Below are 22449 nucleotides of genomic sequence, written 5' to 3' on the forward strand. Positions count from 1 at the left end.
ATTAACATATCTTAATAATTAACATGCCTAAATTTACATACAAATAAGGGTACACATTTTAAATATTATTTAAGATAGGAATAGAAGAACACAGACAAACTAACGTCAAGGTTGCAATTATTATTAATGCAAAACTCCAAACTTAATTGGACACATAGGAAAAAAGAAGTTCAGTCAGGTAAAGAGTTTAAAGTTCAGCTGTATTTCTTCCACTTCAATGGATAGTTCAATTAAACCAAAATCAGAAACAAAATCAGCATTTTAGTACTAGTAATACAGTTAGAGGCCTCTGAAAATTAGACAGAAGCACTACCCATAAAGAAAATACTGTTTTTTATTAAACCAGATGGTAAAGCTGAATAAGCAAACAAGCTTCAGGAAACTTAGTTCCTTCATAAGGCAAACATCACCATTTGGAGATGTTTGACTAAGCAGTTTTTGTTAATTAATGTTGCATTAAATAGTTGAAAGCTCTCTCAACTTTCCATAGGCAGTCACTCCTCAAAAATATAAATCAATGAAACAGTGATCTTGACTATATATTGGTACTGTTGGGAAATAAGGATATTTTTATGGCTATTTCAATACAATCAAGGGAAAAAACAAGGATGATCTAGTTTCAATCCAGCAGTAATCCTAACTCAGATAAAGGCATGATCTCCAGGTATATAAGTAGTATCCTAATCCAAAAATATCTTTATATAAAAGCTATAGAGAGCAATGCAGTAGAGACAGGCTGAAGCAGAACAGACAAGATGGTGATTATGTTTATAAAAGGGAATGTGTGGCAGAAGGAGGGGTTTTAAATTGTTACTGATCAATTAATAGATGGTAATGTTTTACTACTGCAGCTCTTGCCATAAGACTAACTAATGTATCAGACTTCTACCAAAATTCCTCCTCTTTGTTTTGAAAGAAAAGATTTTTGGAACTTTATGCCATTTATTGGGGAAAAAAAAAATCAGCAGGCTAAAGTTTTTCAAAAGAAGTCATTGATACCTTTCATTTTCTAAATCCTCTACAAAAATCTCATTAGATCATATTCCGTTACTTCCCCAACCAAAAAATAATTTAAAAAAAAATTAAGAAAAAAAAAATCACTCAAAAGGCACTTCTGAAGCCAAATTATGCTCAAATCGGAGCTTTTTAGTAAAAAGCTGATTTTACTCTTCCCTTTTAGGAGGCCTCTATTCCTGTTTTAATGCATTTTAATGCACATAATGCCTTAAAAATCCAGCAAGAGCAAACCTGGCTCCTGTGGAGCTGGGAATAAATCCTGAGTATATTACAGAGGCATCATCAGCATCCTAATCTTTTGGACTGGCAAAGTGAAGTGAAAACAGGAACTAATTTGCCTAAGGACTTATCAGGTCCTTGGAAGACCTAAAGTGATTTCCAAGTCCTGAGTAGTCCTTGGTATCACACCATCACCCCCAGCCTGGATTAAAGCAATTTATGCAAATTCCATAATTTTCTTCAGAGACAGGTTCCAGCCATTACAACACTCAATATCCCTACTTTTGCATTATAAGTACGTTACTAAATGCTAGTAAAAGAAACAGAATACAAGCTAAAACTTCAGTCTCTATATGAATCCACACCTCTTCTAGAATCATTTTGCAAGTTTGTGTGTTTGTACATATAAACAGATATTTTACATGTATATGCATACTTACATATATATGTATATATACACATAATAAATATATGTATACAAACACAAGACACTTTTGGGCGTATTAACTCTTTCAGCTGTTCACAGTTTTTGATACGAAACAAAAAATTTATTGGAGTTGTCAATGCCATGGAGTAAATGGGTCTTTTATGGACTCTTGGAAATTTAACTACTTGAAGCTCCAGTGTTCTTCAGAACTGTTTAATAAACATTCAGGACAAAGCAGACAAAAGACTTGGTCTAGCACAGGAGTGTCTGTTGCTTTTAATGGCATACCAAAATTCCTTACAGAAAAACACCTAGAGTCATGGAATCATAGAACACCTTGGGTTGGAAGGGACCTTAAAGATCACCTGGTTTCACCCCCCTGCCATGGGCAGGGATGCCACCCATTAGATCAGGTTGTTCAGGGCCCCACCCAAACTGGTCTGATATGTGTTCAGAGAGATTTTTTGATTGTTACTCAACAGGAAATAGTAACTTTTTCCCACTGCAGGTCTTCCAAAAACACTAACCAAAATATTTTATCCCTAAAATTTTTATGTGACTAAATGCAATTCTGCAGTTGATCATTGCATCAATACGTACCACAACTCCAAACTGTTCTGGCTCAGCAAGATCATTATATTCATCCTTTAATTCAGCTAAGGCATTGAGTTCCTTCTGCTCAGGAAGATTCTTCACTAGGTTCTAAAACAAACAAGGCATTATATCAAATTTGTTATATTAAACTATATTAAAAATAACATGCTTAAAATACCACAACATGGAAATGCATGAGGAAATTATGGGAAGCTTATTTTATTTACGCAGCTTTAACACTACATAAACATCAAATCAAATCAGTAATTATTTAATACAGACATCAACTCCTCTGTTACAGTCTCTGATTTGAAGAATACCTTCTCAGTATTAAAAGGTTGGAGTATAATTTTTCAGGGCCTGACAGCATCCAGGAGTTTTGTCTATCTACAATCTTTTTTGCCCTAGTGATTGCATCTTGCTCATTAAATATTAATCAAGAAATAACCGGTCTGTGTAAAACAAGACATAACTAGCAAAAAAAAAAAAATTACAATCTTTAGACATTCAAAGTAGCTGTGCACAAAATACACTTCAAAATACCTTACACAAAAAAAGGTCACCATCTCAAAATTGCACAGATCTTTTGGATGGCAAATACACTGGAACTCAGCAAAAAGCTGAAGTTGTTTGCAATCCTATCCAAGCCCCCAAAGAAATTTGTATTAGTTAGTATATGATCTTAAGATCTCGATACTGATATGCCAAATGTATTAAATATTTCGATTAAGACTGAAGAACACTTTGTTTTAAGAGATACTCAGTAGAAGTTTAGTTTGTATTTAAACTTTCATATATACACCAGTTAAAATCAAAACAATGTAATTCTTTAATTAAAACCATTTCTATTCAAGCAAGCATCAATAGGAAAAGAATTACATGACTGTTAAAAAAGCAACCAACACTGCAGAAGCATTTTTTTTCAGATATAAAAATCTTAATTGGAGAAAATCTGCACTATTAGAGGTACAGATGTCTTATTTTTAGACCAGACCAATCTTGCCATCACTCTTGCAATATCCTTATTCATGTTGAGAATTTGATTACTGATCACTCTGCCAGGCTTGAAGGAGAAATCAAGGTACAGCTTGGAGAAGCATCAGTCTAATTTGTCAAATTTGCAAGTGATAGCAAATGTAATTCTCCAAGCTGAAAGAGTCAAACATTCACCCACCTTCATAAAGAAAACTAAAGATGAGAAGCAGTCTCATACAAAACATCCCTGTTACAGAGAGATTTTTATACTCACACTAAGAAGCTGCTGAATGTCCCAGGAAGCAGAGTTCAATATACATGGCAGAGAGATTCACCTCCATGGCACACAATTAAGCTGTAGCTTTGTGCTTAAACTTAAGTATGTTTCCTTTCCTATTAACCCAAACCCATGTCCCACTCTACTAACACTGCAGCTCCTTTTTTAGATATATATATAGATACACACACACAAATATACATATACTTTCATTAAATGTGTTGAATAACTGAAAATAAAGATAAAGCCTTCAGTGACCACATATTCAAATCCTTGTCAGTACTTCAGGAAACAGTTTCATAATGTATTCATGATGATATGGGTTCACATAAAAATAAGGTAAATAAAAATGGTTAACATAAACATAAAAAGGAATCTAAGGCTGACATTAAGAGGCTGAAACTCTCAGTCACTACTTATTGTCCCAATGCCCTTAATTGCACCAAACATGGTGTTAGACAACTGTATGGTTACAAAAAATTACTCCCTCAAAGACAATTCCTCAAAGGAATTGAAAACATTTTTCCCTAGAGCATTGTCCTCAAGGAAGAGTTACAACAGTATAGAGTCTACCATGTACTCAAACTCATGAATCCAATTTATTTTACTAAGTATTACACCATAACTTTGAAAAGCAGCAAGAAACAAGGGCTTGAGCAGCAAAATTGAAAAAACACTTTGCTATTTGCTCAATTATGCCATACCCACTTCACTTCCACCACTTTGATACTTAGAACAAAGCAGTTTCTACATGTGCATTTTTAGCACGTGGGAGTTTTGCTAGGCATAGAAGAAAGTGAGGTTTCCTTTGTACAATTTTTCCAATCAGTAGTATTGAAAACTGTTAAACTGGTAAATTAGTTAATAGCTCAGTTGAAGATTAAAATAAAAATAAACCAGAATAGACAGAACATGAAATCGATGATACAGCCCATTTACCCCAATATATTTCTAAGAACACCCCTTGAAACGCAGAGGAATCTCTTCCAGGTTATCACTTGCATTTCCCTGCTGTTGGAAGCAGCTCTGCCACACCACTCCCTTCAGAAAGGGACCAATCTCCAAAGCCTTCATTCTCTGAAGATTATAGGCTGCTGAGTTTCTAGACAGTTGCATTCATGATGAACTCACATACATTTATTCTGGTGATAACATTACCTTTTACTTATGCAACTTCATTTTTCTCCCCAGTACTTACACACATCACTCCTCTCCCCATACGGTTATAATGTAGTCACATCCCTCACAGCTATTTATATTGCTGATCTAATCAAGCCAATCTTTCCTGCTTCCTTCTGTAGCCTGTTTCTCTATCCCTCAATCATCTTAAGTAGTTTTTAAGTTCAGCTTCTCTATTTTAAATTCATTCCTGAGAAATGTACCAAGTATTTTAGATAAGGTCTCAGAAGTACCCTATTCAAAAGTATAAAAATTATCCTCTCGACTGGAAATCCTTGACCTGATACACCTTGCAATCACATTTGCCTTTTTTATGGTGTATGAGGTCGGGCTGGGACCAAGTTAATTTACTTCATAGCAGCCCATATGGTGTCACTGTGACTTGTGACCAAAACAGTGCTGAATTACCACTGGTTTAGCTACTTTATTGAGCTGCATTTGCCGTAGAGATAACCAAGCTGAAGCTTCTCTGTGCTTCAGCTATCCAAGGTGGGGTTGTTTCCTCACCCTTGATTTTTGATTTTCCTAAACCTGTAGGCTTCTGAATCACATAATCTGATATTCCTGATTAATAAAAAAGTCCTAAATAAAATTAGGACTCTGTACTGAGCCAACTCAGTTTAGACTTGTGTCCCTGGAATAACCAATTTACACATCCAAGAAAGAAAGAAAAAATTAATTTTAAAAAAACTCAGGGGCAATGGGACAAAGGGGCAAACAGGAGATAGGGAAGGATGAAAGGATAAACTGAAGCTCAGTATGTTAGCTAGAATCTGAATCTGTGTATGATATTAAATAAAACAATTCAACACCAGTATTACTGGTGTGCTAAATCTTTACAATTTCTAAGCTTTATGTGCTTCTCTGTTGTACTGTTGTTCCCCAGAGATCATGAGGGGCCATGACCCTCCTACAGTGAGCAAATCAGAGAGTGATGTAAAGGAGCTGTATGCCACACTTGCTTGTCTGCAGCTGAGAGACTGAGCTTACAGTGAGACCAAACCATTTTGAGAGTAGGTTTCATTTGCAGATGGTTTTTGAGTTTCAGCAGCACCCTGAAACATTCAGGTAATTTCAGCTCTCACTAGAGACAAGCAGAGTTGTTGCAGAGCTGTTTCCACAAGAAGCCTAAAAGTTTTTCAGCTTGTCTTCAAAGCTGAAAAAACAGAATTCTCAGAGATTTCCTTTTGAAAGGAAAACTTCATCAAGTGGGAGATTGTAAGGTGCTTCTGTTAATAGTATTTTAAAGACAGTTTTACAGCTACCTGTGACCATATTCAACAGTAGAAGTGAAATAAATGAAGCAGTAATCACAACCGATACACCTGTAGCTGATAACCCTCTACATTATTCTTACTCTTGAATTCCTATACTTTCACACATTTTTACATAAAAAACAAGCTGTGAACAAAAACAGACATATTTTCACATACCTGAATCAAGGATTCACTCAGCTTCTCTTCATCAACCTCTAAAATGATATTTTTTATTTCTTCATAAGGCAAACGGAAAGAACCCAAAAATATTGCTGAAATTCAGTAATACATAATTAGAATCAAAAAGGTCAAAAAGATTGATATAAAACGGCAAACTTAATTTCTAGCAACTCAAAAATCATCTCTTCATCTAAATAAGGTTTCACAATTAAGAAGTGTCCTATATAAAACAAATGCTGGATGAAGCACACTACTGCAGTTTGACTTATAATGAATTTTTTCTCTAAGAAATGAAAGTATGACACTACTTTTAACTTTTTAATCAGCCTCAATTACTCACTAGCAGTCTTACTTAGCAATGAAGTCTGATCTTTATGAATGACATTACTACTGAAACACACCTATCCAGCCACTAGAAGACTTGATCTATTATTATTTTTGCTTTCATAACCATGTATGAATAGCTGTACTGCATTTACAATTGCACAAATGGTATTTATGGTATTCTACAAAAAATTCCACATCAAAAGGCTGATGAAGAGCTGGACAAAGAAAGAAAAAATGCCCTAATTCACTCTTTAGGATAGCTGAACTTATACAAGAGACAATATAAAATCATAGAATCAGCCAAGTTGGAAGGGAACTCTGAGAACATCAAGTCCAAGCCTTTTACTAGACCATGGCACTAAGTGCCACATCCAGTCTCATAGAGTGCAAAGCCTTCAGAGGGGGAGTTCTCAAAGCAATTTGAACTCAGAATGTTATGAAATCTCAAAAGAGCTCCATTCAATAAACTACAAAGTATTAAACACAGAGAGATTAGCGTAACACTTTAATAAAGTGCTCTACATTCAGCCTAACTGCCATGGTTAATTATCCTGCAGCCATGTTTTCAAAACTTGAAGTTTTATATCAGTTGTGTCGAAGTTCATTTTCCGCTTAAGAAAATGTGCTCATGGATGTGGTAATAAAAAATGCACAGATTTGGTTTTGGTTTTACACACTTATTTGCCATGGGCATAGTTGGACTAGTGACATTTTACGGTATTTCTAATTCCAATAAAAGGAATCTACTACTCTTAATGATTGATTTCCTTCCATAATTAAAGAGAGAAGAAGCAAGTTAAATGAAAGAGATGGGGTTGTTTTCCTTACAATTTATAGTAGTAGTATTGGCACCTAAGTTAGCCTATTTGGTAATATTTTTCTCTTTAAAATTCTAACCTCCACCAAGCTCTATTTCTCCATTACCCTAACCAGAAAGGACATAGGAATGGCCTCTCCACCCCAACCAAAAAACCTATCACTGTGCCTTTCCCAAACTGGTGATCATCATTTAATTACCCTTTTAGTCCAAAACAATTAATGAAAAAATCAACTTACACAAACAACACAGTTCATTACCATTTAAGTCTAAATCATTTTTCCATTTTACTTTTTTTAATTTTTCCTAAGTTGTACAGTGAATTCAAAACAGGTGTGTTTAAACACTTCTGAATTTAAGACTCATTTCAAATCAGTAGTTTTTAGAAAAAAACAATGGCACAAGAAAAACTAGGAACAATCATGTGTGTATATGCTAATTAGATATTGACCTAATGCATTTCATATCACTTACATAAATTTTGTGCGGATTTTCCATCCAAAACTCTTAATTCTTTGATCTTTTTCTTCGACTGAGCTGCTTTCTTTTCCTCCGATTCTTCTACTGGCTTTTTGGCTGGAAAGAAGGTATTTATTGAATTCTGATTCATTATTACAACTGTTCAATCTTAGCTAATAGAAACTCCATTAGAAAGCCATAATAAAGCATCTTTTAGAATCAGTTCAAGGCAAACTGACTGTACTCCCTCAACCTACTGTAAAATACTGAAAGACACAAAGCAAATTTCCAAAAGTAGAAGGAGCATGAAACAAAAATATGACAATGACCAATTTTCTCAAGCACTATGAAATAATATTTGTATATTTTAACCCACAAAATTTCACTTCAGCTCCAATTTATTCCAAGCACTTTTAAAAATGCAGGGACTTGGTGTCAGTTCAAAGCACACGAGTGCCCTCTGTTGATATATTAATAATATTAATAAGTTCTTCATCCAAAACCAACAACATTAATCATTTGATATTTATCACACCGAACAAAGGTATGTTTTTACTAATTATTTATGTTGTCAGTGGTAAAGAGCAAAACTAACTAAGAAAATAGCATACCTTTTAATTGATTTCTTTTAAATTAGCAATGATCACTAGCCTTGTATTCAGCAGTTGAAATTATATAGAAAGAAATGTGGAACTGAAGTACCTGAAATATAAGCTGATTTTTTGCATAATTTAAAATAGTCAATTTTCACAGAATTTTCTTAAGTGTTAATTAAACCCATTAACAAGGATTTATATCCTTTTCAATATCACGTAACATATTTGGCACTGAAGGAATAGAATTAAATGTGCTTAACAGTAATTGAACTTAATGAATATTTTAAGTCATTCAAAAGTAACTAAAAAATTGGAAAGTCAAATTAAAAGGAAGTTTCAAGTAGACTAAACACAGTTTTCTTCTCTGAGCACTGTTTTCTGTTGTACTATAATGAGCTATCATGGGTTTCATTACAGGTATCTCCTAAGAAAAGATGTTAATTTTTAGTGTGAAGAATAACAAAACCTCAGTTTCATCCTCTTTAATAAAAAAAAAAAAAAGTAGAACTTAGAAAACAGATATTTGTCTCCTTACACACCTTACTACTTGTAAAGCATCTGGCACAAAGCAATGCTATGGGGTTTATACCACTGAATAATTAGTTTACCTTGGGCATTTTCATACCAGAGCTAACCAAGGCAGTACCAGATAGTTCCCTCATTCCCAGCTACCACTGAAGAGCCTAAAGCAGGGAAAGTTAAACAGAAAAGATGATTCAAAAAGAAAGCAACACTTGCTCTCCTCTTGCCCTGTCATTTCTCTGCAAGCCTAACATGGCCAGTTGGCTTGGTATTTGTAAAAGCAGAGCTACAAATCACCAGATAATCTGGAAATTCCCACCTGCACTGACCCTTTAACTATAATGAGCTGCCATTTAAAATCCTAAAGTGACACTACACCAAGTAATCAGACCCTTATCACTAATTGTTCTCAATTAAACAAGGAAATAAGACCAGGTACTCAACAACACAAACAAAAAAACCACTCGAGAGTGAAAAATTAGTTGTCCCATGAGAAGGCAACAAACATTATGAGTTGTGTTATATCAACAGGAGGTACTGCAAAGCCTGGATTTGTGTCTGCTGAGACAGGTGAGAGAAATGATTCAAGAAGATCAATGACCTATTCCAAACTCGATCCATTTAAGAATTAAACCCTCCAGATCTCCATATATGACTGAGTCTTTAAAGTGTTGAGCAACACACACCCTCACAACCCACTCAAAAAGCACTGGACTTGTCAGAGTAGTTGGGAACCTCAAAGACAAACCTGCTCTGTAACCAGCTATGACAATAAACACACACATTTCAGTGTGTAATCACCTCAGTCCTGTGGCTTGCAAAACTGCAGAGGTAACAAAATTAAAAAGAAAACAAGAGGAACAAATGTTTTTGTTACCAAATGTCAACCTCACACAAAGGAAACTTTCTTCCTACCGTGGTAATTCATGTAACCCGATTAGAAACAGCGAGAGAAACACCTCTGTGAGCAAGAGTTCAAGGGCAAAGGTGTTACATGAGCTCAACCTAAAACAGGTTTTAAATTATTCAGCTACTACAGTATCAAAAGAGGAAAAGTGGTTTGGGGTTTAAGCACATGGTATTTCATACACACACAGAGGATGGGCTGAGCCACAATTCACAGCAGGAACTCTGTCTGTACAGGGCAAAGAACCAGTTGCCCTTATTACCTCTCCTCACCTGTACCCAGGTGCACTCCTCTAGTGGATGTACAACTAGGAACCACACTTAGAACACAGACTATCCTGGTCAGAAGTTTTATAACAAACTACAGCTACTCTTACCTACTTAAGCCTGAAGGGCTATAACATCATCAGTTATAAATAATCCATTTTCTAAATATTAAATGTCTGAATTAAAATAATTTTTTTCTATTTGAAAAAGCTCAGAGAAGATGTTCCTTCCAAAGGTTCCTATCTTTCCATGCATGAGACTTCAAAGTCAAAGTCAACTTTATGCCTATTCATAAAAACCATAGAAACACTGGAACCAGATGCTTATGGGAATGCATAAAGTCACAATATCGCATGAACACCAATCTTACCAACCCAAAACTCACAGACAGAAAAAGACACTATTAAAATTTCTAGATTAGACAACCAATAGAATTTCTCAACCACTGTTTGACCCACACTTGAGCTGACATGAAGCATCAGAGCTATACAAAGCCATGCTCCTCCCTCTTCTATCAGTGTCTGTCTCCCTCTATCACACAGTTCATTTCAGCAGTGACTCAACTGTGACAGAACCATTGATTATGGAATTATGAAAAATAATTAAATCAATTAAAAAGATACTTGATACTTTACAGAATCAATAGACTATGGCTGACCAACGTCCCGACCCTTGTCAGGTTCTCCCTTCACAAGCTCCTGCTTAAACATGAGACACATTTTGGTTCGATGGCACAGAACCAGAGGGAGAGATGAAAGAAGGATTTTATAGCAAACAACACAAGGTAGCTCAGGAAAGCAAGTTGAAAAATCAATCTGGAAGCTCAAGCAGCTCTATTACTTCATACAGACCTTGAGTTTAGTGCTGTCATTATTCATCACAGCACTTTGATAATGGTACTGGCTTAGATCTTCATTCTAAATCAGCTTTTTTTTTTAAACCAAGTTCTTACAGCACCTAGACCTGGTGACTATCATACCTAAGTTTCCATAACAAAAATGGTCATATTTATAAACAAAGGTGTAGCAGAGGAGAAACTTCCTTACTTTCTGACCCCAACCGACTAAGCAATAAAACACTGAAAGAAAGAGTTCAGCTCTCCAGCTCAGAAGCCTTATTCCAGAGTCCAGTTCCTCTCCAACTCCCTGCTGAGCCATCCACATCCAAGCACCCTGCTGAAGTTTGCTTTTCTTCTTTCAGAACATGACAAGGTTTTTCCCCACCTTAAGTAGGGCTTGATCCAAATTCAGCCTTCCATAGTCAACTGTTTAACCTCCCAGAACATACTAACCAAGTCTCTATCAGTCCTCCCCTGCATTAACAGACCTGGAAGGATGGCAGAATCCTGCAATAAGTGGCCAGGTTCTCTAGCAAGTCAGTCTTTGCAAAAGTGACAAATATCTCCTTCCAAATTCTCAGTAGAGAGTCCAGAAGTCCAAGTGTTTCATCCCCACAGGAAAGCAGCATGTGCATCAGAAGAGTTCAGACTCCAAAGGGCCCCTCAGGTTGTCCTCAGATCACCATGTCTGGGGTAACAGACAGAGCTCATGCACATCTGCTGTGTTTATGCAAAGCACTTCTAAATCCCCTACCCTACATCTCTGTGTTTCTCCAGAATGGTTAATCCCATTTCATACAAAGTTATGTAGATGAATATTTGGACTTACATATGTATTTGGAATACATATGTACACACACACAAACAGGTACACATATGGGTGGATTTTTTGTTTTTGAGAAATGGAGAAAATTCTTCTCTTGATTGTTTAAAGTGATTTCCCTGTTCAGTTAGGAGGAAGTAAGAACCAGGAAAGCATTAAAAAAAAAACCCAAACAACAATTAACAGTCATTGAAATGGCAAAATAGCCACTAATACGTAATTATCTCACACCAGTTAGACCTGTAGAAGGTTCTGGCTGGGTTTACTTTTCTTTATAATTTACCTCAAGCAGACAAAAGAGGGAAAAGGAAGGAGAGCCAGCATGATAAAGCCAAAGGAGAGCATGTGCCAGCTTTAGCATACACACACATCTTCCTAAAGACCAGAAAAGACAGATCTAAACACCAACATTACATAACTTTTTTTTTTCCTAACTTAGAGTTCTATTTTGTTAGTAATAACATATTTGTTTATCAGTGTTGGAGGAAAGAGCTGATGCAATGTGCTGCAAGGGATTGTTTGCTGTTCATCTGACATTACCCAGCACATGTGCAGCTTGAGGGTGTCCCTTCAGTGAGACCTTCAGCTGGGAACTCATTTAATCCCACTGAACGTGCCCTGCTTGAAACCCTCAGAACCCATTTAGGGCATACTAAACAAAATGTTATAGAAGTTTAAAACACATTAAGCAAGACTAATGATAATCATGGCACAGAACATAGGAAAACATGTTGAAATACTTCAGAGACTTAATTAAGAAAAATATTCTACCATCAGTACTTTTGTACTTCTGTAGCAAAAAGAGTAAGGATACATGGTTCTTGAAAATTATCATTTCCCACCTGTTCATTAATTAAAAGTGGTCATGACAAATTTTTAGAAATATACATGATTTTCTTTAATGGTATTGAAACTGTTAAAGCATTTTACTATGAGCTGAAATGTCCGGTTCATATAAAATTCCTTTCTTTTTTTTAATAATTTTAATAAGAATTAATAGCAAAAACTGTCAGTCATGAATCCGATGAGAATGAAAATTAAAGGGAGATAAAAAGGAGAACATCGAATTACAGTGTGGAGAAAGCAGAGATGTAGGTGAACTTTACCTTTAACCTGCCTTCACCTTAGCCTTAATCCCCTACTTCTGTCAACTCTGTACACACAGTGAACAAAAACATCCTTATATTGTCATGGGAAATGAATGAGTAATTTCACCTTATTTCCATCTGGCAAAGGGTTTCCCAATTGCATTTACTAGTATTTGGCAGCAAAAGTAAATATACAAAGGAAATTAATTGCTTTGTTATTCCTTTTACCTGAGAAAAGAACTATGGCTAGTACAGAAGTATGGGATAAAAAAAATTAAGTGTACATACAATTGCAAGGGATGTAAACTACACCCACAAGAGTGGAGCTGAACAGCTTAAAGTAATAATTACACTGAGTTTACTCAAAAAAACCCTATGTGATACATCTTAGCAGAAAAATGGAATAACAACCTACGAATGCCATTGAAGGTTTAGAAAGTAATTTGTAGCACAAAAATCCAGTAAATTCTGTTGCTACATAATCAAACTTCTTGAAGCCTGGCTAAATTGATGATCTTGGGATGCTACTGATCGTTTTTTTATTTCCATGTTATTTCTAGAGGCACTCAAAAATGGAAATTAAATTCAAACAATGGTGGAAGAGGGAGAAAAGTAAAACAAAGTAGTGTCTAATCTGTACTTGTTCTCTTTCCTCCCCAGTACACCATCACTGAGTGTTTCCCTCTCCCTGACACATCATTTCCACTCTCACATGGAGAGGTGCAGCAGTGCCCAAGGTCTGGGCAGGGAGCACAGCTCTCAGGTTCAGCCTGGGAGCTTCCACCAAGCACTTGTTTCAGTGAAGTAGATGAAACATGTTCCAGGCAGCAGAATGAACTCTGACAAAATTCTATGTGCTCAAGCCAAACTATGCAAATGACCTGTTGATTGTCAAGAAGTGCAAAAGTGCTCATACAATCATAGAATTTTTAAAAACCCTCTAAGATCATGGAGTCCAATTACCAATCCAGCACCACCGTGTTCACCACTAAACACATGCTCAAGTGCTACATCCACATGTTTTTTGAACACTTCCAGGGATGGTGACTCCACTACTTTCTGGGGCAGCTTTTGTCAATGCTTGACTGCCCTTTTTGTAAAGAAAATTTTCCTAATGTCTAATCCAAACCTCCCCTGGTGCATCCTGAGGCCATTTCCTCCCATCCTGTCACATGTTACCTGGAAGAAGCATCCTGAACAAGCAGAGCCCTGACACTGGCAGCAAGTCAGAAGACAGCAGTGCAGGCTAAACAGAGTAGGGACCAAGCAGGTGTTCTCTATCCAGTCCTGTACCCAATGAAACCAGAAAATATCCAATGCACCCCAGAAGGGGGGGCTCTGGGAGGTGCTACAATTCACACAGCTGAAGCCACTCTCTCCTGGATCCCATCACCTTTCCTGCAGAACATGTGGGTCGAGCAATTCATGAACTGCATAAACTGAGATTAAAGTGGTTTGGTATCCAAATTCATTTCCAGTCTCCACACTGTCATTTGGTGTCTAACTTTGACAATGAGCAAAGCGTTTCCCCAAATATCCCGAGATAAATGCAAGAGCATTAGCAGATGCCAGACACGCCTCTTGTCAATTCAGGCAGCAGCTGTGGGATCTCATGTTTATTCCCAGTGCCACCTGGCATTTTTCAGTTCACCTAAAATCACTCAGTTACCAATTCCTGAAGTAAAATTAATTAAGCACTCCTGCTGTCACTCTGTCCTTTCTGCAATCAGAAGAGCTAAATACCTGGTACAGCATTAAAAAAAATAATTATTACAAAGCAAGCAAGGATTTGATCTGAATCTTAGTTTGAACTCTTAAGATAAAAAAAAAAATAAAACTAACAGGGAGGAAAAAACATGGAACCTCTTGCAATCTTGTATGTTTTTTGCCTAATTAATGTAATCAAGCTGAAGGAAGTGGCATCAACCCAACAGATTATGCTCTGTGGAAGAAGAAAAAAGATCAGAACTTAGTCTTACAAATTAGGGATTTTTTAAAATATAGTAGGGGATCTACACTCCTATTATTTATTCTTATAATTGATGGCTATTATATTTGACCACCACGATTAATGACTACTATTAATTTAACATGAAATGTTTCTGTTCTATTAAAATTGCCCTAAAATTGTTGTAACTAGCCTAATTTTCAAGCACACTCTGAAGATCTACAGCAAGAACTCGTGCAGCAGTTGTAAAGTTAAAAGTGGACTTAATTAACTGTATTGCAGTGGCTTTCAGCTTTCTATCAACAGCTTGAAATTAAGTTGATGTCTGGGGCACAAATGCTTTATTAAAAAAAAAAAACAACAAAAAAGCCCAAACAAGCAAACTAAAAAAAGGCACAAAAAAAATCCAAAAGACAACCACAACTGATTTTGCCCTCTTCTACTTATTGCTAAAGAGCAATGCAAAACATGTTGCTTTTGCTGTAAGACAGTAAGCAAATATTAACAATTCATCACACGCAAATGGTCACAGAAATACAGATGAACATCAGGAATCAAACAACAGCAGGCAAACAAGGATTAAACTGAAAATATCCTCCATGGGCCTAATTTACTGTGTTGTAGATGTGCTGTAAGAAGCTGGAATAAAAGCCAGTAGCCTTTTCCATGAGCTCCTCTCTCCTATTTTCTCCATGAATACTGATATGGAAGAAAGCCTCAGGATTGTGCAACCCCATTCCTCCCTTGGCCATTGCCACCACTTCAACACGTGTGACCCTGCACATGAAGGGGTTGGGATCATCTCCCAGGAGATGATGGTTGGTGGGTTTGGTGGGCACTGAGACATCACAGGTCACTGCAGCCCATATATTAGTGCTTGACTAATGAGACCGGTCAAGGCATTTTAGGACTAATACAGTAAGTTTTTATGTGGGTCAGAGAAGACATTTGCCCATGAAAATAAAATGTTGCCTATAATAGCATTTCTAATTTCAACGGTCACACGTCCCAGTTATATTTTTTCCTCTGACATCAGGCCACCATCACCACGGGACTGGGAGACAGGACAGCTATCATGATTTCCCAGATTCTAACTGATATGCCTTTTATCCATACAACTTCCAAAAGTAAAAAAAAAGTACCAAGACTCAGAAAAAAAAAAATCAAACTACAAGTCATAAAACTGCTATCATATTTTATCAAGATTCCAACAAATTCATTTTCTGTTGTTACTATGAGAAGGCTAGTAAATAAATATCTTTTAAATGAGGAGTTCACCTATTGTTTGCCTTAATTAGGCCTGTAAAAAGCTCATCTTCCCCAATGAAGACATCTATGGCAATCACATTTTCCAAAGGAACTTTCCAAATAATGAAACTAAAAAAAGATCCCAAGATCCAAAAATCCCTTTACACAGTCAAGTTAAATAGATATCAGTGTTTAATGGAGCAGACTAAAATGCTACTAAAAATGACATGATAAATTGATTTTGTCTATCCCTGTGATATTTGACATTTAAAACTCCTGACTAAATATTTAAACTTAAAGTAAAACACACATTTCCAAATGCATATTTCAGTATCCTCTTCCTTCTTAAAGCATTTCTCTACCATCAAGGTTTTAAATAAACATACATGAAAAATTCTTTCACTTGGACATATCTAATTCCCAAACTCCTCAATTTATTTACCATCTTCAAGATCTACTGTAGTTTTTCAAGTGTTATGTGGCACATCCTGGCCATACACTCTGACCTACAGTAAAATACACGATGTTAAATTTCCATTGACTTGGTACATAAGAAATTTGATTTACTGTTTAGTAAAAAGAATTCTATACTCCTACTGACTTAGAGTATGAAAAAATATTGATAATTAGCTTGCATTTATTGTTTTATTAAGCCAGGAGAATTCAAAAGGATGTCTTCATAGGCATCAGGTCCAAAGCAGAACTTCACAGGGTAAATAGGGTCTTATTAAAAATAATTGGGAAATTATGTGTCTTAATAGATTTCCATTAATTTCTCTAACCAGTACACAGTGCCCTGTGAAGCTGATGGTAATCACAGCTTTGAGAGTTTATAAATATAAATAAAGATGAAAGTGCCTATTTGTAAAACATCGAGAAATAAGTCTCCCACAAAAACAAATGTTCAAAACTGTGGCCTTGTGGTGGATGGTATCAAATAAACCTAATTACTTGCATGTAATCTATATTAAGCAGCCCTTTCAACCTAACCATACACCAACACAAGTGTTTTAGCTCCATGTTGGTGACAAGGCTACTCCAACCTTTAGAGCAGAGTTACTTGGTTTTAACCAGACTCATCAGAGGGCAGTGGCTTGTTTGGAACAGGTCCCAGCACAGCCCACGCTGTCCCAGGGAAGACATTGCCCATTGTCCCCATCGTTCTGACTAATGATCACTCTATCTAAGGTCATCCCAATAGTTTTGATATTCTGTGACAGTGAAACCTTTCTGGAATACTAATGTAACTCTCTGAAAAACAAACAGTAATGGAGACATTTGGTGACAACCAAAACTGTGAGGTTTCCCTCAGTAACTGGTGTAGATCCACTGACACTCATTGGATAATGGCCAGCATTGATGTCTTACTGTGTCTCCGCTGTGTATCATGTACAGCTTTGGTCTGCCCCTCTGTGGCCTTTGAAAGTATATATAAATTACTTATTAATGAGACTTGCAAGGACAGATAAAGGAGGCAACAAACTAGGAAGATGAGAAGCAGTAGGGTTAAAACACTGCAAACCAACACAATTGTTTGAAATACAAGGGAAGAGCAATGGCACAGGGTATGAATGCTGAGAGATCATGAGTTCACTGAAGACACAATACAACAAAGACTTGACTATGTGTAAAGATGTGACCTCTGCATAAAAAGCAAAACATCAACTGCTGGAAGCTTGGAAATATCACCCTTTAATTGATTTTATGTACATCAAGAAACAGACTTTTAACACGTATTAACATGTAAACACTCTTTTTACTAAGCATCTGTTCTCAGTCACCTGCTGAAGATAAAACACAGGGCTCAGCCAGCCTCAAGACAGCCCTACACAGCTGTGTATGTTACTATCACCTTTAAGAGATTTACCTTGAAAAAGCTTTCTTGGGGTCCAAGTATACCAAAGTGTTTTTCAAACACCCAGGTGCCCATGGAACACATGGGCAATGATTATCTGCCTTTAAGACATACAAGATAAATTACTTCCACATTACAGGATTAGTCTTAGGGGACCTACCAGAGTACTACTAAATTAAGCCTCTTGCAGAAACAGCGACCGGTCTCTCACCTTCACCAACACTGTCAGGTCCCACTGTTCACCTCAGCACATTCTGAGAATATACAGAGACAGAATCCACACTGTATTCTAAAGTTAGCAGGTGTAACCTGCTTACCTTTATGTTACCAACATAGGCAAAATTTGGCTAAAAAGATTCATAAAAAAGGCAGCATCTCTGTGCTAATGATCCAAGTGTCTTAAATGCAACAATAAAAGCGCCAAAAGGAAAACCTCAAAACTTATTCTTTTACTACCACTCAGAATATCCAACTTAATGATAATTCCACACTGACTTTGATCATGTGGACTTCTTGCTTTTAGAAAGCCTTCAAGCCATAAATTTCTTGTCACCTGCCTTTTCACAGTGGGAAATTATTCCGCAGTACTATTCTAAAATAATTATATCCTCACATTGGTATCTGAAAAGAACAAAGTTTCAGAGAACTTTCAGTTTCTCACAATTGCACAAGACACACAACAGTCACACAATATTGAGAGATGAAATTACAACTTTACATCCTTTAGAAATTATTAACAAGTAATTTAATAACTCAACAAAATTATCAGCTTTTATCTGTGCTAATGCCTGTGTACCTATTATCTGTAATTTCTCAATGAATTCAGAAACTTAATAGCATGATTGTTAACTTTTAATCCTTTAGATAGCTTTAAAATGTCTCTTTCTCCAAAGAACCTTTATTCATTTAGGTAACAAAACTATCCTTACTCTATGTACATATGGCAGAAATTCCTGCAATGGCAGAATATTCTGTTAAAGCATTATAACAGCACTAGAGTTGAAACAACTATCATCTCACATAAAGGTTCCATGTCAAAAGCAGATGACATTTTTTGCGGTTTTTTTGGTCAGCAACAAGGAAAGAAAAAACAGTTGTGCACATAAAACCCATGAAGGGGGACCATTTTTTGTAAATACAGAATCATTGGAAGCCAGCAAGTGTAGAACTGGAACTAGACCACAACTTAGACACATTTTGTCAGTTTTACAAGAGGAAAAAATACCACATTCTAGTTCATTTGATAGGAAGAAGTGTAGTATGTGCTAACTATGGTTCTGCTGCAGAGAACATCCCTTTAATACAGACTTAGAAGAACTATTTAACAAGTAAGACCATAAATTTTGCTTATAACTACATCTTTGTTTATAGTGGCGTTTTATTTATTTAAACAAATACACTGTTATTCCTAGAACCCTGCTGGAAGCTTTCAGGATAGTGAAATACAGGTGCATAGTCTGTTTAATAATGAGTACAAACTCTCCTGGCAAGGAACTGATCTGTTCTCCATCCTTTCCTCTAACCTTGTTTATTTTTCCCCTTCTTCACTTGGGTCACAAATTCATGGCCAACTTTCAGCTGAGGAACCTGCACTACAACACTCTGCTTTCCAGTAGTACCCACATATGGAGTTTCCTTTACCAATATTGAGCAAGTTTCCAGAAAACATATTTACAGCTACAAACAACACATGAAAAGGCAAAAGATGTTGTTTCAAAACCATCTTGCACAGAACTACAGAACACAGCCCTAGAAGTGACAAGTGATTCACCCCAAACTCATCAGTGTACTTTGTGTATGCATAAAGATATAAATTCTCACATGTGAAAGAGAAGCCACTGTTTAGGAAAACTGCCAAAACAGATAATCTTAACAGTTCAGCTAACAAAAAATTACTGTAAAAACCATGGAATGGGCTACTTAATTGTAGAACCATAGAATGGTTTGAGTTGGAAGGGACATTAAATATCACCTGGCTCCAACCTGCTGCCATGGGCAAGGACACCTTCCACTAGACCAGGCTGGTCCAAGCCCTGTCCAATCTGGCTTGGAACATTTCATGTTGTGAGCTTTAAATTAAACATATTTTTATAGTATCTAACTGAAATTCATATTAAAAAATGCAGTTGCAAAAAGAAAAAAATACTTGAAGAAGAATATCTTTTGTGGGTTATTTTTTTCTCGTAATAGAGAAAGCATTCTTCTCAGTCTAATATTTTTATTTATTCATACAGAAGGGATTTTATTCCAGGAATATAGACCTTTATTTGTTTAAAAACAAACAAAACTCGCTTCTCTTTTCAGTTCAACACAGACTCTTTTTTCAGTTCAACTTCTGAATTTCTTTTTTATCCAATTCACAGAAAAAATACTCTCTGTAAGAGCATTATAGATCAAGACTCCTTCATGAATGTATTCATATTTCATGCTAATTAGTCTTTGTACACAATCCTTTTCCCTGGTATGCCGAGTACATGTGTCTCTGTCCTCAGCTCCTCGTTAAATGTGCTGTAGTTTATTTGAGCACTGCATCACTGAGACTCAAAGAGACATTTCGGAATACGAAACTGCCTTTCTTCCTCTGCTGTATTTTATCAAGCTGATACCAACAAAAGCTCCATCTCTCTTAGAGAAACAAGGCAAGCAGTAGGTACAGAATTTACTAAGTACTAACAGAGTTATCACACAGAATTCCGAACTTCTGGAGTGTGTGTATGTGGGTGACACATATTTGCGTGCGTATGACAAGCAGTGATTCTTACTCTTCTCTAATGGGAATCTGTGAGACACCAAATGTAGAATAAAAAACAATGCACCAATTTCCTTTGTATGAAAAACCCAGTGCCTTTGAGACTTCACCTCCCCATGACTTTCCTTTATAGCCACAACTAACTCTTCCACCTTTCCTCTTCAAGATTTTCCTTTTCAAATTCTGAGAAGTCAGTTACAACAAATTAATACATTAATTCTGTAAGTTACCACCTAAAATAAGACATTATAACTAAGACAGTTTAGTCACAACATTGTTATAAATACATAGGAGAGCCCTTTTAAGAAAATACATGGCTGTTCGCACTCCAAGTCTACTTAAATTCTCTTTAAATTTTACTGCTGAAGCTTTTTGACAAAATTACTGATTTAAACTTGCAGAAAGGCTGATCACCAAGGGCTTTGCTATTAATATTTTTCAGAAACACTTTCGGTTCCAGGGATTTCTTAACCAAACAATGGTTTTGCAGCAAACACACGCAAATTTGGAAGAGCCTTTACAAACTCAGCACTGAAAGTGGCACTAAAGGTGGGTGGATAATCAGTGTGTATCTGCAGAACTACTACAGTCACTAAGTAACCTGCAGGTTTATTTCATATCCTTGCTCCTCCAGTGGGGAAGACTAACTTGGTCTAGTGGAGTTCCAAAAGGGTTAAGCACTGCCAATTAAACTAAAACTGAAGGAATCACCTCCACATTAGAGCATTTGACCTGAATGCAGAACAGATAAAATGCTGATTCTGAAAATGAACTCCATTTCTACAGGAATTGTGTGCAATACATTATGCTATACCTCAAAGCAATCAATGAATAAAGACAGCAGCTTTCAAATATCTCAGACCTCAAACTATTTCCCACCTGTCTCTTAATCTGAGTATAATTTAATTCCCATACAGACTCTTTGTATTTGATTTTCTGACGCTGCAACTATTGCAGTTCTCTATGTAATGCTGACTAAGACAATATCCAAACTTCTCAATCCAAACCCTCTGGTAGAACAACAATGCCCTGAAAAAATACTAACTCTGCTGCACACATAGAGAGAGCAAGCTCCAGGAATAACAAATTGGAGATCTAGGAAAATTGTCCCTCATTATTTTTCCCACTTATGAATATACCACAAAGCTTTTAAAAGCAAAGTCCTAAGAAATATAATCAAAGTGTAATGTGGACTGAGATCTCCAGTGATACTCCTGTATCTGTCCAACCCTATTGCACAATCACTCTGAAAGCATTATTTCTATAAGATTTGACAGTAAAACAAGACAGTAAAACAAGTAAAAAAATTGCACAACTGAGACTAAGCCTAACTTCTGAGAAAATCTAAATAGATTTAATTTGTTTTAATCTGGGATATTCTTCATTCTCTGTCACATGATGAAAACAACTCTATAGTCTCAAACCATCAAGTTTCAAACTTTAAAAAAGAAGTTTCATACTTCCTGTATGTTTCAAAAGAAAATCTTTACAAAGTATCACTGTTCCCTCACATCAGACCACCAGAGACAAAATGACAAAACTTGTGGTCTAAATATTAGCATCATCAGAGTAATTTATGAAAAGAAAGTCTTCATTTTTTCTCAGTAATATTTACAATGCCATCTGCCCATTTCATCATACAACACTGTGCTTTATCATACAGAATTAGTGTCAAATGCAATCAACACAGAACTCTCAGACACTCCCAAATAAAGCAAGTAAAAGATTTTGTTGTTACAGTGGTTTTTAAACACAAATTTGGGGGTGAATAATTAGCTTCTGATGTCCTTGTAGCAAATAAGTAGTATGATCACTAGTAGGTCATACCAACAGGACATCTATTGTACATAGTATGTTTTTTCAAAATAAAATACATATTCTT

The 22449-nt window shown here is 36.1% G+C and overlaps 1 protein-coding gene across 5 annotated transcripts in view; it reads right to left on the reverse strand.

The window, feature by feature from the left end:
• Positions 1 to 22449, reverse strand: part of DIAPH2 (diaphanous related formin 2) — a 198841-nt gene that overhangs the window by 124893 nt on the left and 51499 nt on the right. For all 5 annotated transcript variants that reach the window (XM_027687357.1, XM_027687356.1, XM_027687355.1 and 2 more), the window contains 3 exons: positions 7743 to 7844; positions 6122 to 6216; positions 2264 to 2365 (listed from right to left, as the gene is read on the reverse strand). In XM_027687357.1, the coding sequence (XP_027543158.1) occupies positions 2264 to 2365; positions 6122 to 6216; positions 7743 to 7844 (299 nt within the window). The remainder of the gene's footprint in view (positions 1 to 2263; positions 2366 to 6121; positions 6217 to 7742; positions 7845 to 22449) is intronic.

This window comes from Neopelma chrysocephalum, unplaced genomic scaffold (genome assembly GCF_003984885.1).
Source record: "Neopelma chrysocephalum unplaced genomic scaffold, ASM398488v2 Primary Assembly neopelma1_73b, whole genome shotgun sequence".
Classification (NCBI taxonomy): domain Eukaryota; kingdom Metazoa; phylum Chordata; class Aves; order Passeriformes; family Pipridae; genus Neopelma; species Neopelma chrysocephalum.